Consider the following 17429-nt stretch of genomic DNA (forward strand, 5'->3'; position numbering starts at 1 on the left):
TTTCCTCAGGAGCGGCAGTGTCAGTGGACTCACTCTGAAACTGATCAAAGCATCAGTGATGGAAATGCTGGACACTTTGTCTGATGATGACTACGTCAATGTGGCCAGGGTTGGTATCTGTTAACAATTACTGACTCCTCATCTCTGATTCTCCATCATTTCGCGTCTCTCTGTTGTTCCATTGTTTCATATTTGATCCCTGAATGTGTCTACTTATGTGTTTCAGTTTAATGAGAAGGCTGAAGCTGTGGTCCCGTGCTTCAAACATTTAGTCCAGGCTAATGTGCGCAACAAAAAGATTTTCAAGGACGCAGTGCAGCAGATGCAGGCTAAAGGCACCACCGACTACAAGTCTGGATTTCATTTTGCCTTCAATCAGCTGTTGAATGTGAGTGGCCTTCTGATTTTGTTTGACTGTGGATTATGTCAGTACGAGTTATTTTATGCTCTGTTTTACTGTTTCAACCAACCCATCTATTTGTACTTTTGTATTTTTCAGAAGACAAATGTCCCCCGGGCTAACTGCAATAAAATAATAATGCTCTTTACTGATGGAGGAGAAGACAGAGCTCAAGATGTCTTCATGCAATACAACTGGCCCAACAAAACGGTCAGCTTCCTCAGAACATCATAACAGACACAATTCAGACACAATTCAATCACCTGCGGGAAGCACTATAATATCCTAATCGCCCTATGAAAATGTGTTTTAATGTTACTATTTTTCCACCCCCAAGGTTCGAGTATTTACCTTTTCTGTGGGCCAACATAACTATGATGTCACACCTTTACAGTGGATTGCATGTACAAATAAAGGTGAGCTGAACTTTCTATGTGATTCTTTCACCTCATTTATAGCAAACATCAAATACTGTAGGGTAAAAAAAAAAAAAAATGACATGTTGAATTGCATAATTTTAACATTCAAATGTTGATACTACAAACAGTTTCCACTCGCAAAGCCAACAAATAATTTTAATTAAAAGATCAATTTTGAATTATTAGTTTTTTTGCTGTGTCTAAACTGGATCCTTGCTACAAACATCATAATGTTGCACAGCATCAGTTGGAAGTGAACATGTATTCATTGCTTTGTGAATAATGCATTGATCCTACAAAAGGCCTGACTTTAACCCTCATGTTGTCCTTGGATCAAAATGACCCGCAGCTGTGTTCAACCAAGTTCTATTTTGTTTTCATATTTTTTGGGATCATTGGTGACAAGGAGGCTGTGAGGGTTTCTTTAAAGAATGATGACCAATGATCCCAAAAAATATAAAAATATAGAAATAAAATAGAACTTGGTTAAACACAGCTGCGGGTCATTTTGACCCGAGGACAACACGAGGGTTAAGAAGGGTGAGCAGACAAGCGTTGGTGCGCAGACAAGAGCTCTGTTTGCTCACGTAGAGGTCAGTTATGCCCGTGCAGATCAGATGTGCTCTTGGCAGAGAGACAGTGACTTCCTGACACTAAGAACACTTTTCAGTCACACTTGTTTTATTTTGCATGTAGGTCTATTGATTTAGTGGTGCAATGCTGCTTTATAAGGGGATATTTAGAAAAAAATATATAAATATTAAATCGCAGTAGAGATCTCAAAGTTTCCAGAGACACTAAATATGTTGGGCTGAGTTTTCAAGAAGTGTGTATGAAATTCTGCACAAGACAACCAGTCATTTTACAATGAACAGAAAATATACATTTGATTGAATGTGGCAAATACAAAACAATGAGTATGGAATAATTCAGGTTAATGTGCTTTTTTTTTTAATCATAAAGCTACTCAGGGATAAATAAGAGGAAAAAAACTGGATGATAAGGGATTAGGACAAATAAATTGTTTGGCATGAATAACTAGGCATTATGTTCTGCAGGACCTTTTAGACTCAACTGATCTAATGGTCTTGACTGAACTGCACAGATACAGATAGCTCAGTTTTAAAGCTCAGTAGTATTCCTCCTTAAGCTTCCTATCTTTGGGATTCAAGTAGCTGAGTCACTGGTCCAGTAACATCTAGTCGAATCTGGAATATTTATAAGCACTACTCCAATGTTTTTTCTGATAGGACCACTTACACATGCTCTCTCTCTCTCTCTCTTTCTTTCTCTCTCTCTCTCTCTCTCTCTCTCTCTCTCTCTCTATCTCTCTCTCTGTTTGTCTTTTTTCACCATCGCCTGCCAGGTTACTATTTTGAGATCCGTTCCATCTGTGCTATAAGGATTAACACCCAGGTGGGTTTGTCTAGTGCCTCTGACACAGCTGATCCCTGTTCACTGTTTCTCCTTCTCCTTGTGGTGTTCACTCACTCACGTAGAAACAGCTATGCTCATTTGTTTGCACAACCATTCCCCCGTGGCCTGATGTTGTCCACTGTTTGGAAGCTGCAGCTGCTCACGTATTTCTGTGTTTTGTCAGGAGTACCTGGACGTGCTGGGACGCCCCATGGTTCTGGCAGGCAGCGATGCCAAGCAGGTTCAGTGGACCAATGTGTATCAGGATGCTTTGGTGAGAATGCATGTGCCCAACAGTTGCATTTGATCAAATATTGAACGCACACTGAAAAGATAAGCTCATCATTTGAATTTAGATGAATGCTTTAGAGCTTTGTTTTTGGACTCTGCAGGGTCTTGGCATGGTCGTAACTGGTACAATGCCAGTATTCAATCTCACCATGGATGGAAACTCACAGGTAAATGGTATTTACACTGCAGGTCAAGTGGTTTGGAGATTTTTATGTTTGCAGGTTATGATTTTTTTTACTACCTTTTAAGATCAATACCACTCTGGTGTGTGTATGATAAATATGAAGCTGGGACATTGAGCTTAGCTTAGTACAAAGACTTGAAAAAGGGTGGTGCAACAACTGCTCTATTATATTTTAAGAAAATCCACCTAACAGCTCCTATAAAACTCTGGTTAACACATCACATCTTGTTTTTTTTTTTAATATGTACAAAAAAATGATGTGTAAAAACAACATGTTTAGATTGAGGAATATGCACCAGTCTGTTTTTTTTTTTTTTTTTATTGGGTGCGGTGACTTCCTTGTGCTGAGCTTCATGAATTGACTCCTACATTTAGCTTTGGCGTGTGCCAGATCGGATTGTTCATTTTTACAATCATTTGAAAAAAAGAATATTGTGATAATGGAAATGGTTATAACTTGTTGATATAATGACATCTTACTGTTACTCTTACTATAGCTTAAGCCATGTTATGTACTTTAGCAGAATGACGTATGCTATGCTGCATAACTTGTGAAGAACAAAAACAACAATGGCTGACATCCGCTCGTCAGTGGAGGAGTTGGTTCACAAATGGAGAGCGAGTTGAGTCGTTTGGGAGTTTTTAGGTTACCAAAGAACAGATGTAAAACTAACCACATTAATAGGTTTTTCAGTTTGTACTGACTATAACTGCAACTCGACTAAAGATTTTTGAAGACGTTTCACCTCTCATCTGAAAGAACTGAACTGAACTTTGATCTCAGAACTGAAAACTGACAAAGATTTTCAGATGAGAAGTGAAACGATTTCAAGAATTTCAAGCAAGTCCAGTTGCCTTTGAGTAAAATTTAGATTGGCTGTGACCTGAATAAATGAGAATTTTCAGATATATTTCTTTCAGTATTTTATCCTATCATTAAGAATATCATTATGCAGGAAAACCCTGAAATATCATGACATTATTTCAGGGTCATATCTCTAGCTCTAGCTCTCTAGCTTCATATTTAGTGTGAAGACATGAAAGGGGCATCAATCTTTTCATTTAACTGACTGAAGGAAAGCAAATGAGTACATTTCCAAAACGTACATTGCCAAAACGTACATTTGCCTTTAACTACTTTTACTTTATATATTGCTGCTGTTTTATTTTTTTTTTACAAGAATCAGCTGATATTGGGTGTCATGGGAGTCGACGTGCATCTCGATGAAATAAAGCGACTGACACCACGATACAATGTATGTAAATTACATTTGTCACATTTCTCTTCATTTGTACTTGACGTGATGGACAGAACACAGCAGCACATGACTGCTATTCTTCACGCTTTTTGTGTGTCTGAAACAGCTCGGGGCCAATGGATACATATTTGCCATTGATCCAAATGGATATCTGCTTCTTCATCCTAATCTCCAGCCAAAGGTGATCAGGCAAAAAGCTTTATATTGACAGTGTTTGTAGTGGCTTTGAGAAGCGAACCTGTAACACCGGTTTTCAATATGACCTGTCATTTTTACTTTCTTTATGTTAATGTTTTGTCTCTTCCTGACTATCCTCCTCTCAGCTTGTGAACCTCCCTGAGCCTGTGACGCTGGACTTCCTGGATGCAGAAGTGGAGGACAGCAATAAAGAGGAGGTGAGCACCAAGCGGAGCTAAAAAACCTCTGCTTTCAGGCGTTTTATGTTCTCTGCTTGTGGTTACGTTTGTGTTCAAAGTTATTACTGGGCCAGTGCACAACCTCAGGACAGGCTGCCCTCCAGTCTGTTGAGTCTGTGGAAATAACTAAAGGCACACATAACATGTGGTTTTTAACATCATAAAAATAGCTTTGTGTTTTTATTCTGTAGATCCGGCGACAAATGATTGATGGAAGACCGGGAGAAATGCAGGTCAAAACTCTTATCAAATCGATTGACGAGGCAAGTAAATTATCTCTTTAAATGTCTTCCAACATTTCCCCCCTTTAGTCTGACTGTATCTATCACGTGTTTAGTTGTATCTGTGGTACGATGAATATGACTCAAATACACGTACATTTTCAACACTATATAGTGGGTCCATGAAACAACCTGCTCAGACAGTTAAACAACTGCTGTTGAACTTTTATTATCTAAAGCACCTATTTGGAAATGAGATGTAGAATTCAAAACGTTTTTACCTGAATTATTAATTACTGCAGAGCTCCTCTGAAGGTCAACTTTGTTCTCCTCTTTTATCAGTGCAATCAGTTCAGATTTAAATAACTTATCATCTAAAATCCCAGTGATGTGCCGAGTACTGTATGTAGAGATGAGACACACAACCATTACACGATGAGTTCATGATGTTATTCCTGCAGGCTAAAACAGAAAGTAGCTCTGCAAGCAATAAATAATTTAATATATGGACGTTAAAGGTAATTATTTTCACTTTAATTATTACATTACAATTACATTTTGACTTTAATTATATTTCCAAATAAGTGGTTTAAGTTATTGTGGTAAAGGTCCAGTCCTAATTTTTTTATAACTATAATTAGTACATTTGATTACATTTCACAGACTGTCTGTAGAATTAGTCTGAAAACTCATTATCTCTTGAAGTAAACAGTCTCCTCTTGAGGTCCCCTTGACAGCTGTTCTCATCCATTTTGATTTTAAAGCTTATTGTGGTGATTTATCATCTTGTGTTTCCATGCTACTGATCATAGTTTTTTACAGATGACCAATTTTTCCTGCTATGTTTATAAATATCAGAAAACAACAACAACAACAACAATAACTTTAAGTCCATTCCATGAATTAGTTAAAGCAATAATAAATCTATGTTTTTACTATTACAGCAATACATTGATGACGTATATAGAGGTTACACCTGGACTCCTATCAACGGTACAGATTACAGGTGAGCTAATACTATACTATGAATCACAAATAATAACCAGCCAGCTCTGATGTCCACTGCAGGCACAGATGGATTCACTCTCAGACCCACCTTCTCTGTGTCTCCTCATTCATGCATCTTCATTTTGGGATGTTGCCACCTGCAGTCTTGGTCTGGTATTACCTCCCTACAATGAGTACCACATCCAGGCAGACCTTAGTGATGTGATGCTGCAGCTCCAGTGTGAGTAGATGTGCGTCTCGTAAATATGTCATACAGAAACAAGACATAAAAGAAACATCACCCTCTCTTTTTCACTGTTACAGATATGCAGTCGTTGCTGCCCAGCTCCTTTGAATCATCAGGACATGTATTTCTAGCTCCAAGGTAACCATCTTTATTTCTTATAATATCAATCTTTCTCTGTTAGTAAGAGAAAGGTACTTATTTATAATTTTGTCTCCACAGGGAATACTGCAAGCGTCTGCAGCTTTCTGACAACAATACCCAGTTTTTGCAGAACTTTCTCTCTCTCATGTTGGACATCTCCCCTGAATCTGATGAGTGTAAGTGCATCATCAGCATTTAGTATTTGACAGTATCTGCCACTGCTGCAGACACAGATGAGATAATCAGCTTGTGTCTTTGTTGCAGGTGACCAAGGCCTCATCCACAACCTGATTTTGGATTCTAGGATTATTGGGCAGCTAGCCTCTCGGGTGTGGAAGAACAAAGACCTGAACTCGTGAGTTAGCGTGTTGTTGCTCCACACAGTGTGCATACACACTTTCTATTGTGCCAAAACACTAGATCTGACCAGGTAAAAATGTATTGTTACAGGTATGGCTTCCTGGCTGTATTTGCATCCACAGATGGAGGAATAACACGTGTTTTCCCCAACATGTGAGTGAGACTAAAGGACTTACTCAATCAGAGAAATGTGGTTAAAATACATTGTGATCTAAGATGTTTGACGATTTGGGATTGTGTTTGTACAGAGCTGCTGAGTTGTGGGATGAGGATCCTGAACCCTTCAATTCAAATTTCTACAGACGAAGCCTCGACAACAAAGGCTACATGTTCAGAGCTCCATCGAGAACCTGTGAGTAGCCGGAGTAACCATTACTATGAGTAACTATGACTTACTATGAGTAACTATTTATATCTATGTGTATTCTGAGCAGCTTTAGACGACCCTGTAGGAGGAGAAAACGGCACCGCTGGAATTCTGGTTAGTTCAGCTGTAGAGGTCAATTTAGGTGGAAAACTGCTCAAACCTGCAGGTAAGAAATGTTTTTATGTGCCCAGTGCTGAACTTTATGTGCCATGTGCGATTAAGTCGTTTCATGTCAAATATTTTTTCTGATATTTCACCTCTGTTGTGTGCTGATACTTTTTCTCCTTTGTCTCTCTTTGCTCTGATTTACCACCCAGTGGTTGGAGTGAAGCTGGACCTGGAGGCGTGGGTAGACAAGTTTAAGATCCTCGCCAGCAATGTGTCAGACAGTCGACAGAGCTCACACAAGGTACAGCACAACGTCACTATAACTTCTTGCCAATAATCATCCAGGTAAAACTGAATTTACTCATAAAAAAACTCATCTGGTCTTATTACTGTTTTTGTTAACAAGTGCGGACCATCCAGAAGTTGTGAGATGGACTGTGAAGTGAACACAGATGTAAGAACAGTTCTTTTTTTCACTTCCACATCATATACAATCAATTTAAAGAATAAAACAGAGCTGTTGTTGCTGCTTGTTTCTTTCAATCATCATACCAAATGAAACAAACAACTATGAAGGTGTCTGGTATAATTATCAAAATCCAAAGTACTGCCTGTGTATGAATATGTTTATGAAAGTGAGGGAGAATAAAGCTGTGTGCTCTGCTTGTAACTTGTTGGATATCACACTCTAACAAATCTTAAATCTTTTGAATATTAACTAGTACTTTACTATGATGTGGGCACCAAAAAAATTGTCTTTAAAAAGGAAAGAAAAAGTATATTTTCCAGTGTATTATATTCTGATCGAGAACATATTTATATTCTCAACCTTGAAGTAATTTGAGTGACAAAACAACCTTTCTTGGTTTCCAGTTTTACACACATCAAACTTTATTTTGAGATTATCTGTGTTCTGATGGACTTCCCTTCTGTTTCTATAAAAATTTTGATTGACAGGGTAGTCATTTATTGCTTATGCATGTGCATGAATGAGTGTGTGTGTGTGTGTGTGTGTGTGTGTGTGTGTGTGTGTGTGTGTGTGTGTGTGTGTGTGTGTGTGTGTGTGTGTGTGTGTGTGGAGGATTATTGTTTTTATTGATTTTACCCTGTAAAGCACTTTGTATTACAATGCATTTCTATTGTATTTGTTCGATACCTCATTGTCTGTAGGACCTGCTCTGCTATCTCATTGATGACGGCGGGTTCCTGGTTATGTCCAATCAGAGAGATCACTGGAAAAAGGTATGTCTATGTCGAGTGATAAGACTACTCCCATGCAGTAGATCATCTACTGTCTACTTTCTACAGTTTCAAATTGTGTTTGTTTATAGGTTTCAGAGGTACCTTTTTTTACAGGCTCATTAAAGGGTTTGACTCTGCTCAGTTGTCATTGCAGGGCCAAATTAATTAAAGAAGAATTAAGAAGTTTATGTCAAACCACCATGAGGTTCAGTTTCCCCGACACTTTCTTGACCCCTCTCTAATTGTCTTTTCTTTCTTTCTGTCACAGATTGGTCTTTTCTTCGGTGACGTGGACCCCTACCTGATGCATGCACTCTACAACAACTCTATCTTCACTCGACGACAGTCCTTCCACTACCAGTCTGCATGTGAACCGGTCAGCAGCGGCCACACCGGTGCAGCATCGAGAGGCATCTTCGTGGTAAGAGACAACAACAGGCTGGCAGACTTTAGATGGTGGGAAAGTTTGCTTTCAGTTCTTACTTTTCTTTGTTTCTGCAGCCATCCATTGCTGACGTCTTGAGCTTGGCCTGGTGGACGTCCACAGTGGCATGGTGAGACTTTGTTTGGTGCAAATTAAATGACACCAGGAGCGCGTGAGACGGCCTTTAAAACAATCTTAAATGTGTTCAGACACGTGAAACCAAGGTTTTATTATTGTCATGCTTGGCAGCTGCCGCTGTTATTTCAGCTCTGTGTTGCTGTGACACTTGTTTATTGTTATTTATTGATGATTCCACAATGAGCTCCACTTTTAAACAATCCTTTTTTTCAGGTCTGTGACTCAGCAGCTTCTGTACAGTCTGGCTTACAACAGCTGGCTTTACCAAGGTGAAGCAATCTGTGTTGTGGAAATATCTGCATGAGTCATTCATTTTTATTTTGTTTTAAGAAAGAATACATTGGAAAAAAAAAAGTTAACTCTAATTTTAGAATTTTTATTTCAAAACGACCTTGATGGATTAACAAACTTCTGTTACCAGAAACATCTGAGCTCTCATCAATAAGTAAAAATCAAACTGTGTTCACATAAACGATGAATGTGTGTTTGGCTTTCAGACAATATCCTCGTTGAGGGCTTTGAGACAAGAGAAAGCAGCTGTGTGACCATCCAAAGCCAGTTCTACTTTACGAACACCACAAACTCCTACAACGTGCTGCAGGACTGTGGAAACTGCTCACGGTGTGTTTTTTGGAGCATCAGCAAAATAAGTGTGCAGCGTGTTTGTGCTCTCAGGCCTGTGCTGTCCACACAGAGCTGGCTAAAAATCCATCACTGTCTCATACAGGCTGTTTCACGCAAAGCGGATAGAAAACACCAACCTGCTCTTTGTGGCGGCTGAAACGCTTCCCTGCAGCTCCTGTGAGATAGAGAGACTGACCCAGGTCAGGACGGAGTGTATCCTTTCTGCTCTCGCACTCTGTGCTGCTTTGGTTTCTGCTGAAGGTAGAAATCTCATCCGTCCTGTGTGGCAGTTAAGTTCACTGTTACCTCCCTTTACTAAAAGCAATCAGTTCAGGAGGAAAATCCATGTGAAGTACTGAGCAACGCACGATATCGCAAAGGCCCGACTTCCTGCTTTGACTACAGTGCCTTAGTAAGTACATACACATTAAGTAGAAGAGAATGCTTGTAATGGAACAGTCTGAGGATAAAACCATTTTTTGTACACCTAAACTATATTTTGAAGAATAATTAAGTCTCTCTTCTCTTCTCAACAAAATTGTGTGCTTATTCTCATTCATTTTTACACATTTGCACTCTTTTGAAATCCAAGCTCTGCACTTATGGTCAGAGTCAGATGAGCTATGTTGAAAGGTAGCTTGCAAAGCACAGTTAATTCAAAAAAGAACTTAAATTGTGCCTGAACTGAAATAAATCTAAATGTCTGGTATGATTGGTGGCAGCGTGCTACAATTAATCTTAAACGCAGTCTATGAGGTCATAACAGTTACTGGTTCTAAAGGAATTACATTGATGTTTATGCCTGGTCTATGTAGCTGATAAATAAAATGTCATTAATTAAAATAGATCATTTGTATCTGTTTATTTAGAATTTAGCTACAGTAACTACTTATTAAGATAGTCAGTGAAGCACAGACTAATTTAAAACAACAATTTTATCATTTTAATCAAAACCGTCTTTCATTCTCGCAATGCTTCTTGATTTCTATATTAATCAACAGTAATTATCAGTAGGTGATAAATGTATTTTAAACAGGGGCATGACCCAATTGGGGCATTTAGCAATACAATCTGATTGAGCAATACACAGCCCAGTTAGGGTACAGACATTTCAGAGCCATGCATGGTTGAAGCCACTTATCCTTTAGCCACTTATCCTTTATCTAGTCGGGCAGACTAGACTAACATACTCAACTGAACAACCCCTCTGCCTCTGCACTCTCTCTGCTACAAGGAGAAAGAGAGGAGGGTGGGCTGGTTAACAATGATGATGCATTTTTTTCTCATTGATCTCAGAGGGGCAGATGGCTTCTTGCCTCAAATCGTCTGGTAATGGTATTAGAGACAAAACAGCAAATTGGATCTTCCTCAGTTTTCCTGTCGGCTGTTATCTGGGGTTGAAGTAACAAATTAAATTTGCTTTAGTTACTGTAACAAAGTCTTGTTCTGGCTACTTATTCTTTCTGAGTACTTTCCTGAAACCTGATGTACTTCGCTTTGTGTCAAGTTGCATTTGTGACAAATTTAAAACAATGGTCACATGGGCATTTTTTACAAATCATGTGACGAATGAAAATACAGGAGCCAAATCAGCAGCTGCAGCACAGAAGATGTAGGTTTTTCTAAAAGATGCAGGCAGGGAGGCAGTCTCACCTGGGTGGAGCCATGCAGTGTGTGATCAGTGCAAAAATGCACAACTATGCAACATAATTAAAAATTATGTTGATGTGCCTCAGTGGAGGTAAAAAACATAAAAGGTTGATGTGACTTAATTAATTCATGTTTTAATGTACCACCTAGTGAGCATGGTAAGTGACTTAAATCAAACACACCTATGATGTCGCATAACTAACTAGGGTGTATGATGGCCTTAATTATAATGTTAGCGGTGCATTTTTGTTAAACCCTTTTACTTTCACTTGTCATAATTTCTCAATGAAATATAATTTTATACTTAATATAGTTAATTCTCTTTGCAGGAAAACACGTCAGAGTGTGGACGGGGTCACTCTCTGCGGTCCTCCATCGGAGTCCTCCTCTTCATTCAGCTTACTCTGCCTCTCTTTCATCTCTCACACGAGCACATACTCTGACATTTCTCATCTGTTTGGGTTCAGGCTCGGATCTACTGAAGGTCACATCAAACAGCGACTGCAAAATTCTCCTTTTTTTATTTATTTATTTTTTATCTAAAAACAGCTCACAGTGCATAGTGCATGGAAAGAAATCGCTGGATCAGCTCACAGTGTTTTTGGCCTTATTACTTATGCATTTTTTTTTTGGCATTTCAGGGCTTGAGTGCAAAATATAGGAAGAGAATGTGTTAAGTGTGCATGCTACTTAAACTGGGACAAGCATGTTTTATTTTTATTTTTTTTGCACATGGGTTTCGCAACATCATCAATCCACAAAAATTCAGGGGGGGGGGGGGCAGCTGAAATGTACTTTAACTATTCAGTCACCCAGCAGGAACAGAGGTCAGTCACAGTTTGATCCTGGTGGGGAAAATCTAAAAGATCTAAAAAACACATTTGGGTTTATTTGTTTGTGGGTAAAACAACACTGGTTAAGGAAGTATGCCAATATTTTACAAGTGGAACTTATTTTGTTACACGTTCTGAATGAAACATTTTAACAATTCAAAATATCAAAACACAAAAATTCTAATTTGACAGCAGAATCAAATTATACATTAAAAATATAATTACTGATTTAAGCAGTAATATAATGTTGTAGTTTGTCAAGATGGAGCAAATTCTATGTTATACACTTTTGGGTTTATAAAATCTTATATTTTAAAAACTGATTATAATTTTCTCTGTAGGATATCAGAATTAGAAGACACTTGTAACAGCAACTGTCATATATATGTAGTGGATTAAAAAGAACAATATTTTTCTACAATATAGTGGGGTTGAAATATTAAAGGTGCTCTGTGGGGTTTTCTTGTTAGCAGATTGTCTGATAAACCCATTAAACATTTGCAGAGCAGTTCTTTTTCTAGAATTTAAACTTGATTTGTTCACATCCATATTACTTATCAGTTATCCTCTTCCATGCCAGTGCATTGCTGCATTTCTTAGCATCTTACCGCTACCTGCGTATCGTTTAGACTAAACAAGGACCCACTTCTAAATGGTTAAATAAATTGTAAATGGTTTGCCATTGCCAGTTTACCATTGTAGACAGGGTCTAAAAAGCCCTTTTCAGTTCACCCATTTATTCACACACCAGCTGCAACGGAGCTGCCATGCAAGGTGCTCGTCTGTCATCCAGAGCAACTTAGGGTTCAATGTTTTGCTCAAGGACTGGTGAAACCAGAGATTGAACTGCCAACCTTACAATTAGTGGGCAACCTGCTCTATCATCAACATTGCTTCATAGTGTTACTTGTGTGGTCAGAAACTCCACAGGGTAACTTTAAGAGGCATTACATTCACGTGCACGAGTACAGGAGCAACCCAAAACTGTATCTGGTGCCAGTTACTTCCCATAAAGTGCTGCATCACATGCACTAGCTTTTATTCAGGGGAGCACAATTATTGGCCGAACCGCAGTGACACAACTTCATTCAGATCTTTTAGGTTTTTCATCATCACTTTCTGATGTTTTTGAAGAGCTTTGATTATACTGTAATTTATATGGATTTTCAGCTTATAACAGCATTTGTGTGTTTTGAATTGTCCACCTGAACTGTTAACTGTTTATATGTAAAGATGTCCAAGGCATTTACACAGCGGACAGTTTAACAACACGCACAGACTTGAAAATATAAATATGAATAGGCAGAATCTGCTGCTGGATAAGCGCCAGACTCCCACCTGTAGTTTGCTCAGATGCTGCTCGTGGCAACTTTGCTTTTGTCGTCTTAAAATTGATCCTCTGCGCCTGTTTTCATTTGCATGTTCAGGTTCTAGTAGACATTTTTGCACATTCCTACAGGAGCTCCTGATGTATTTACATGGCAGTAGATCCGGGCCTTAACTCCACATTCACTTCAGTGTCTTTCAATCCACCTCTGACCTTTGCCAAGACAGTTTTAGTACTATTATTTGTATCATAAATGACAGGACCCTGAATGATTTCCTTCTGCTCTCTCAATAAGCTCTGTCCTTTATGTCTCTAAATACCAACCCGATTTCGGACAGAATTTAATTAAAAAGTTGTTTTTTTTACCCATAAATTATTTTCCTCAAAGCACTTTGACATAAGCAGGGCAAGGGATGAGAAAAGCCAACACGAGGAAAAGTACCACTGACTTTTCATGACACATTTGTGTAGTTTCCTTGTGATACATGATTGTTAAAGTTGAGGTTTGCTGTGCTGAAATCCTTCCTCAGATGTTTGGTATGATGTTAAAGTTCTTCCAGTCGGGTAAGATGTAAAATCAAACAACAGACGATCAAAACTATCTGAGCATTAATTGTCAAGTAGCAGTGCATCCTCAACAGACTGCAATGTTTTGGAACGTGTAACACTTCAGTGTTAAATGCAATAAAGCTATGATTATTGGATATTTTTAGATTCTAGCTGATAAAATGAAGAATAATTGACATGCAGTGTTATTGATGTAGTCTAAAGGCACACAAACATGTGCAGAAGTCAGTATGTGGCCAACATGTTTTTAAACATGTTACATCAGTTGTTTGATTGATGGCAAGCTCTTTGTCCCGTTTTTGTATGTTGTATTTGTCAAATATGAATTAATGCACTTACGTATGCTTCTGTATGGGGAATGTAGCTTCTGAAAAGCTTTTAGTGTTATCAATATGTTATCAGCAATGCTGTGCTTTTTGATCCTCTGTCGAGATTCCCCTGACGTCTCATTGAATGTGATGATTCACTGTGGCAGAATGTTTCGGTTTTATAATGCATACCTCAGACAGACAGACAGACAGATCTGGTTCAACAGACCTCCGACAACAATAGCAAGAAATGTTGCACTGAAAATAACTCATACGATTGATTTGATTTAGTTCAGTTGAAAACTGACTTTCTTCTGTTTCCTTTTATTTCGAGACAGGAACAGGCTTTATGCTTAAAGGTCCCATATTTTCAAATGTTCTGGTGTTCTTTGCCGTCTTAACCTTAGTTGTTTTACATCGTCTCCTTTAAATTTCTCTCGGGAGCTTCACCTAAATCAGGGTGTTTTATGTTTGTGTCTTTAAAACACATTAACATCAACAACCCTTTCTTCTGTTTGGCTGACTCTTTTCTGAGTGATGCAGGCCCAGGCCAATCACAGGTTTTTTTGGGGGGCTTTGTTGCTTGCTAGCTCTGAAACAAAATGACCACTCAGTGTTTTCTTCCACAGGAAAGATTTTACAGTGTGCCGTGTTCAGGGTTGATATATGGCATGAGTGAGTTACGATACATGAGTTTGTGACAATACAAACTCAGTTTGTAATTTCACATACTCACAGAAGTCCAAACGGCTCAGTTGCTGAATACAGGCTGTTTTCATTTCTCTGTGGACTTTTGGGCACTTTCACAGTATTTATACAGCAACTAAAACCTACTTTATCACTTTAAAAAAAAAAGATAAGGAAATCTGACTTCATACAATATTGGACCTTCGATCAATGTGTTCGATTAGCATGACAATTATTTTTCAAATAGTTGTTTTGCCTTTAAATTGTCCAAAAATACCAAAAGAACAAAAGACTTACCCTTACCCTTCGCTTTGTCAGAGGCTAATGTCTTTAAACTTCTTGTCTGACCCTACAGACACGTTTAAGACATAAAATACCATGTTTGTAGAAATGACTCGTGTTTGATGTGTTCTTTTAAATTCTATGCTTTCCCCCTTTTTTATATAATTCAGAAAATCTATAAATATGCAAATATTTGTGTTTCTAAGTCCATTCTCAGTTTATGTGCACGGAAGGTTTCAATTTTTTTTTTAACCTTTATGTTGCACCATGATTGGCTTCCAAACTTTTATCACAAAACCTCAATTCTAAGGTGACCTCAGAAAAACTTCCCCCTTTCAGTGGATGAATGGGAAAATAACTTTCTAGTGTCAAACACTGCACAACATCATTCTGCACAGTGAAGCTCAAACATCCCAAAGTATTAACAATGGGAAAACATATTTCTGAATGTGAATTTAGGTCATCAAAATGACTTTTGTGTTGAGAAAGTGACAGGAAGTTAAAGGATGCAGGATTAAATCCAGAAAACAGTTTCCCACAGTGATTCAGTCACTTATGTCTTTTTGTGTTATCATTTGATCTGGTAGCACAGATAACAGGTGATATTTTTAAAAAGCTTTTTTGACAAAATATTTGTAAAATGCTGTTTTTCTCTGTCTGCCTGGTGTTCCACCCTGCAGTGCCTTGTTGCACTCGTCATTTTGGATGGCAGGGATATTCGGATCTTACTGGAGATGTGGACATTCATCCGTATGAAAGACACACTTGAATTTCAAAAGGTTGCAATGGTTGAGCTCTAAAAAGATTCCTCGGCCAGGGAATGTTAAAAAGATTGCTCTTTATGAAACATTTTTGAAGGAGCACATTTATGAAAGAGCACAACAAGAGTGAGTCGAGCAGCTGGCCTCCCCTCCAGGAACGAACCCTGCTGCCCTTCTGCTACGTGTCGTTTATCTCTACACTGTGGTTCAGCCTTGAATCAAAGCACAGACACTGTCCATTTTCATAGATTTGTACTTCATCCCATCTGCACACTGTATATTCTATATTTGACGCCTGTCGGAAACATGTACTTCTCAGTTAGGACTGATTGAAATGAGTGAATGTTTATGTACAGTATTACCTACTGTTGTGCATCTCTGCTGTACCCAAGCATGGCAGGGACGCCGAGAAGCAGATTAAAGCTCAACACTGATTGACGACCTCAGCACAAGCACTGCTTTCAAAAAAGATACCAAGCAGAAAAACAGCTGTTATTCTGAGACCTACAGTGTTTACTTTAGGTTGTTTTGCATTATGAAAACAACACTGTTGTACACTGAGGAAAGACATTCTGTGGAACTCTTTATAGCCTGCAGTACAATATATTACTACTGTTGAGGTCAGTGTTGTAGTTTCGTTTTAAATTACTGGTATTTATTTGCATGATATTTTGAACAATTTACAGATTTGTGTACATAGTCTGATGGATATCTTACATTCCTGTCCACACCCAACTCTATCTCTGTGGAGAGAAGCGATTGTGCCCTCTGTGGATATTTTGGGAGAAGCTGGGGGCCGCTGAGCTCTTTGCTACGTGTAAATGAATGAAGCTGAAAGTTTGACTTCAGTGAAGCCTACAGTACCAGTCAGTGTTTGCAATTTAGATCTTTTGGCAGCAAGTAAAAGCACAGAGAAGTTTAGAGTTATGAGCATCATACTGCCTGATTAAACTTTATTCATTTACCTAGGAAAAAGGTCTTCCAGTGATATAAAAACACTGGAACTGATTCATGCATTTAAAGGCTGTATAACAAACAAATAAGGCAGTGGCATGTCTGGGGACACCCCTTTATTACTTAACTTTGTTTTTGAAATAGATCTAAGTGTTGCTTATTTAATTTATTTATGTTATTTTATATATTTGTTTATTTATATGGGTATTGTGAATGATATTTGTATTGAACAGAAAGGAACTGAATGTGTTTGAAGCTTGAAGCAGTTTACAAGAAAAATAGCAAAACAAAAATGATCTACAGTATATATCTTGTATGTCTTATGTCCTTTAATTTACTGAGTATCAAACGATAAGAATGTTCATGTTTTTGCTGTAACTTTGCTTTTCATTTTGCTGACGTTGTTGTTTACTCTGGACAGTTTCCTCTCGTTGTGCCAGTCTCCAATGCCACCTCATTTTTGTACAGACAGCAGCAGTCAGCAGAAGATGAAGGCTAACTTTGTAAAGATTTTGTCAGTCACATTACAAAATGGATATTTAAATGTTTTTATCTTTGGTGATTAAATGCTATTGATATTTTTCACTTGAGCATTGAATGGTTGTTGTTCTTCACTGACTTGTTGTTTTCTTGACGGATCATGTTAATATTTACAGAGACATACACAGTGGCCCTGCACGGACGATTGTACACATCTGCACACTGCCTTAATATGTTATACACTACAAGGGCCTTCAGTTTAACCGACAGGCGGTCTCCTCATAGCCAAAAACAATTTACTGTGAAAGGTTTCGCATACTTTGACATGTGTGACTG

At 38.3% G+C, this 17429-nt stretch overlaps 1 protein-coding gene across 1 annotated transcript in view; it reads left to right on the forward strand.

The window, feature by feature from the left end:
* Positions 1–17203, forward strand: part of LOC138623679 (voltage-dependent calcium channel subunit alpha-2/delta-2-like) — a 39282-nt gene extending 22079 nt beyond the window's left edge. The window contains exons 10-38 of the mRNA XM_069703353.1: positions 10–109; positions 227–388; positions 500–610; positions 738–816; positions 2186–2235; positions 2420–2509; positions 2628–2693; positions 3892–3966; positions 4076–4150; positions 4293–4364; positions 4577–4648; positions 5551–5612; positions 5758–5834; positions 5918–5978; positions 6060–6157; positions 6246–6336; positions 6432–6494; positions 6590–6693; positions 6776–6874; positions 7026–7117; positions 7223–7270; positions 7987–8058; positions 8327–8479; positions 8560–8612; positions 8834–8889; positions 9118–9241; positions 9348–9457; positions 9574–9656; positions 11224–17203. Coding sequence (XP_069559454.1) covers positions 10–109; positions 227–388; positions 500–610; positions 738–816; positions 2186–2235; positions 2420–2509; positions 2628–2693; positions 3892–3966; positions 4076–4150; positions 4293–4364; positions 4577–4648; positions 5551–5612; positions 5758–5834; positions 5918–5978; positions 6060–6157; positions 6246–6336; positions 6432–6494; positions 6590–6693; positions 6776–6874; positions 7026–7117; positions 7223–7270; positions 7987–8058; positions 8327–8479; positions 8560–8612; positions 8834–8889; positions 9118–9241; positions 9348–9457; positions 9574–9656; positions 11224–11337 — 2512 coding nt within the window. The 3' untranslated portion in view covers positions 11338–17203. The remainder of the gene's footprint in view (positions 1–9; positions 110–226; positions 389–499; positions 611–737; positions 817–2185; positions 2236–2419; positions 2510–2627; positions 2694–3891; positions 3967–4075; positions 4151–4292; positions 4365–4576; positions 4649–5550; positions 5613–5757; positions 5835–5917; positions 5979–6059; positions 6158–6245; positions 6337–6431; positions 6495–6589; positions 6694–6775; positions 6875–7025; positions 7118–7222; positions 7271–7986; positions 8059–8326; positions 8480–8559; positions 8613–8833; positions 8890–9117; positions 9242–9347; positions 9458–9573; positions 9657–11223) is intronic.
* Positions 17204–17429: the final 226 nt, after the last annotated feature.

The sequence above is a fragment of the Brachyistius frenatus genome, unplaced genomic scaffold (assembly GCF_029030835.1).
Source record: "Brachyistius frenatus isolate BFR_SWC_R1_liver_20210118 unplaced genomic scaffold, ASM2903083v1 Contig_45, whole genome shotgun sequence".
NCBI classification, from domain to species: Eukaryota; Metazoa; Chordata; class Actinopteri; family Embiotocidae; genus Brachyistius; species Brachyistius frenatus.